Source organism: Bidens hawaiensis, unplaced genomic scaffold (genome assembly GCF_021521415.1).
Source record: "Bidens hawaiensis isolate Kalapana, Puna unplaced genomic scaffold, B.hawaiensis_p1.1 tig00012275_1, whole genome shotgun sequence".
Lineage (NCBI taxonomy): Eukaryota > Viridiplantae > Streptophyta > Magnoliopsida > Asterales > Asteraceae > Bidens > Bidens hawaiensis.
Window position 1 is genome coordinate 44,907 of NW_027491996.1, and position 4,757 is coordinate 49,663.

General features: G+C 40.8%; 1 protein-coding gene across 1 annotated transcript; it reads right to left on the bottom strand.

Moving 5' to 3' along the window:
* Positions 1-3,903: 3,903 nt before the first annotated feature.
* Positions 3,904-4,413, bottom strand: LOC143540542 (uncharacterized). The gene has a single exon (XM_077033572.1). The coding sequence runs from the start codon at positions 4,411-4,413 to the stop codon at positions 3,904-3,906; it is 510 nt and encodes a 169-aa protein (XP_076889687.1).
* Between the last annotated feature and the right edge of the window lie 344 nt (positions 4,414-4,757).

Sequence of the window (4,757 nt, forward strand, 5' to 3'; positions counted from 1 at the left end):
TGGATGTTCTCACCGTGGTTACTAGCCCAATGAGAAGCATGTAAGCTGTTGGTCCTTATTCATTAACGTTCATCAATCCTCACCCAGAGGCCTATCAGTCAAGCTACCAACTCGAAAGAAAACACATTGGTTGTTGGATTTTTATTTATTTTATTCTCATCCTCATCCATAGATGTCATCTCCAAGTCACTATTCCAGAGGGAGACACATTAAATTATTGGATCCTTTTTACTATTATATCTTTTTCATGCTCCTTGCTTAATATGTCAATAAAATTAAATTTTGAAATTTACAAGGCTTTACCCTACACTGGTGCTTATCCATTACCTTACACATTTCAGTTTTTCTATATTCCTCAGATGAGAACCCACAAGACTTCCTGATTTAATTTAGAGGCACATTTATTACATTTTCAAAAGTCTTTCACTTTCAGCTGGGCCACCGACACATCCCAAATTAAGTGTGTTCCTGTTTTTATTATCTCATATTATGTAATAATTTTGAAAAATAATCCCCAATTTTTCTATCATTTTCCATTATTGTGCAAAAATCTTAATTCAAGGAACATAAAAACTTTTAAATTTTCAATTTCTCCCCCATCCCCACAATTGAGACAAACATTGTCCTCAATGTTTAAAGTTTAAGACATAAAATAGGGACGGGGTTAAAATTCACTTCGACAATTTTAAAAACCGGGCCTAATGTGATGGTGGTTATTAAATTTACAAAAATACAATTACACTTTTAACATAAAAACTAATAAAACAAATAAGGTTATGAAAACGAAATCACCTGATAGAAAAGAAAATTCTCATGTGCAACTCTCGTGTCCTCAGTGATCTCTCGGTGTACCTTCCTCTTCGTCTCTGAAAAGAAAATCTGCAAACTCACAAATATGTAGAAGCACGCTTCTCACAAATGTTAATAATATAGGTGTTTTAAACCGTTTGCAAAACCATTAATTTTAAATTACCAACCGAGATTAATTAATTCATAACCCAATTTGTTAAACGAGTAAAAAGTTAAAAGACCTAACTCACTTTCGTAGGAATCACGGTTGCATTTAGCATATGCAACAAGCTCTTTAAACCCCCCGGTAGCCCGGGTGGACGAGTATGGTCTCGTGAGGGTTTATAGTGAACTACACCTACAAAGTTCAACTACATCAAAAATATACACAATCAACTACCCACAAAAACAAATTCCATCAAATATCCTAACCGAACCACCCATACTGCCCATAAGCATAATAATAATAATATCAGTACAACCCATACTATAATGAAAACATAATAAAATAAACAACCAAAATATGGCTCAGGACAACTACTTTCATCAACTCCTACTCCTCATCATCATCATCATCCTCCTGATCATCAGCATCACCACCAGCTCCCGATCCTCCAACACCTGCATAGTAAAAATCGCTTGACCTATACTGACCATAGCTACTATACCCAGATCCCCTAACACCAGCTCCATACTCATGTCCAGGCCCAAACCCAGAACCACCCATGTCAAAACCACTGGTAGTAGGCGGCGACGGCTGCAAAGTAGCTGGCAATGGAATATGCCAGCGTTCAAACATGGTTCTGAAGTAACCCCGCGACTCATCTCTATACCCTCGAAACTCGTCTCGATACCCATGCAATTCATCCCGCATCTGTAGTTGTTGATCGAACATATAGTCCAATGTCATGGGCTGCGAGTGTTGTGCTGCTGGTGGACTCGGCTGTCGTCGCCGATGTGACTGGGCAGGTGGCCTCTCTGTACGGTGCCTTCTCGAACTACCCTCTGTCCGCACATCCGCCATGCGCGGTGGATCACCATAAGTCATAATGCTCGTGTTTTGGGCATCATCAAGCGTCACTACACCAGTATCCGGCCCCTCTGTCAAATACTCCACCGGATAACGTCCAAATACCCCCAAAAACTGAGCGATCCTCGTAATCACGGGCCCTAACGCCAACTGAGTTGTGGCCGCACTCGCTCTCCGACCTCCTCTACCAAATGAACTCAACAATAATGTGGCCAAATTCACATTCATACCGCCAATCATAGACATCAAACACATTAAATCAATATTGTTACACTTGTCCATTCGCGAACGTCGACCCGTGAATGTCGATGTGACCACCCTGTGAAGATACCGGTTCAGTGGGTCCCGAATCTGCGAAGCCACAACACTGTTCGAATGAGCACCATCCCCGATTGTACTCCAAAATGTCGCCAACTCGTTCGTCAAAATCTAATGACGCCGAGAAGCAGTCGATCCAGTGGTAAACCCCCTAATACTCTCCCGAAACTCGGGAGCCTCAACTTCATGGCGCATATAAAGACCCGCAATTACCGCAAACCGAGGTACCGAGAACTGGAATAACTCACGTCCCAACGCAAAACTAACTGCGTAGGGCTCGTCAAAATCTTTTGGGTCATACCTGAAAGTGGAGTAGAACTCATACACTAATTCCTCATACTGTTTCTGCTCAAAACTCAATATATCCCTCCATCGTCCTGGTAACAACGTCTCAAGTCTCGAAACCTGAACAATAGTCTCCAACACCGCCCAGTCAAACGTCCTGTGCCAGAATACTCCAAATTTCTAATCTGCTGAAATAACTCATACTCAGGAGTACCGGGAAGAAACCGTAAAATAATGTGGTCCTCATCTTCCCCCCAGTAATATCCTCAACCGGAGCTCCAAAAACCTCGATCTCGTGGACGGGATATCTAATCTCGGCGCGCGTGTATTGCTGAGAAGTGTTGTCAAACACTTGTTGTTTTGACCGTTTCCTCGACATCTGCAAATAAATATACCAAGTAAGTCCGGGCAACATAAATATACCAACTTTTATTTTTTTTAATTTTTTTAATTTTTTATTTTTTTTTCAAACAATAGACACCCTAAATTCCTCAAAACTTGCACAAGCAAAGCCACAACTTAACCAATTACATTCCCGACATCATACCTAACAAACCGACAAATACCAGACACAAACTTTTGATAAACTTTTCCAAACCTTAACTCGAAAATTCACCGGAAAATTATTCCAGTGACAAAAACATATCTCTAACAATCCCAAAAACATATAAAATTTTTACCAAACTTCATATAATCCGATAAAACCAACCGGAAAAATTCGTCAATGTCCCGTGTAACTATACCCGCAAATCCCGTCTAAACATCAACCCATTAACATGTATTCCATACCCATAAACAATCTCTGTAAAAACCCGATTCAAACTAGAAACAAACCAATTGCAAACAAATGTAAACACATACCTTTCAATCGGGCTAAATGTACTTGACGAAAAAAGACAATGAAACTTACAGTGGTGACGGTGGTGACCGGCGAGGTGGTAGTGGTGGCCGGATTCTTGATAAGTGGTGGATAGGTTTAAGATAGAATTGATAGGTTGAAAGTGATGGTGAAATCTAGTTTTTAAAAAATTTTTCGTCAGATCCGCGCATCTTCGCGTATCGCGAAGATGCTCGGCCTTGCATCTTCGCGATACGCGAAGATGCAAGTTTGACCATTGACTGTTGACTTTGACTGGCAGTTTGACTTTTTAGCATCTTCGCGATACGCGAAGATGCATTATCAATGAACTGATTTTTTGAATTTTTTTTTATGTTAAAAAATGAATCTTTTGTGTGGTATTGGAGCTAATTTCCTCCGCCACCTGCGTCGGTCGCCACATACCACTTACGCACGTACCTGGGGCTCCCTCTAGCGACGTATGTGCTCGCTTCCCCACACTCGATCCTTGCTCCACACTGCATGATTTGAGGAAGACTATTAACTAACTAGACTCAATATACAAAAATAAAACTTACAAATGCGGGGTTGCCTCCCGGTAAGCGCTGAATTGAATGTCTACAGCTCGACATTCCTTGGTTCTTTAATCAACCGAGTATGTCGGCTCGTCTGCCAAAAAGCAAACTTCCGACTCATGTATCTCTTTGTTCAAATCCGCATCTTCCAAGTAAGGCTTCAATCGATGACCGTTCACCACTTGCCTCAGATGATCATCAAAATCTTCAATCTCAACCTCTCCAAACTTTCCAACTCTCTTGACTTGATAGGGCCCTGTCCATTTGCTTTTCAATTTTCCCTGGAAAAGTTTCAATCTTGAGTTATATAACCATACTCGTTGCCCTTCCTCAAACGTCCTTCTTCTTAGCTTAGCATCGTGAACCCTCTTCATCTTGTCTTTATATGCGGATGCACACTCATAAGCCTCATCTCTTAATTCCTCCAACTCACATATATTCAACTTCCTTTGTTTACCCGCACACTCATAATTTAGGTTAACATTCTTAATTGCCCATAACGCACGATGGACTAGCTCAACAGGTAAATGACAACCATTTCTGTAAACCAACCGGTAAGAAGTGGTTCCAATAGGCATTTTGTAAGCGGTTCGGTAAGCCCATAAAGCATCATTTAGTTTATTTGACCAATCCTTTCGATCGGGCCTTACCGTCTTTTGTAAAATCTTTTTGATTTGCCTATTAGAAATCTCCACTTGCCCACTCGTTTCAGGGTGATATGGAGTGGCAATGCGGTGGTTTACGCTATATCGTTTAAGTAGTTTGCCAAAATTGAAGTTTTTGAAATGTGAACCCCCATCGCTAATGATAACGCGGGGAACACCAAACCGTGAAAAAATATTAGACTGGAAAAACTTACAAACAACGATATGGTCATTTGTCTTGGTGACGATTGCTTCTACCTATTTAGACACATAATCGA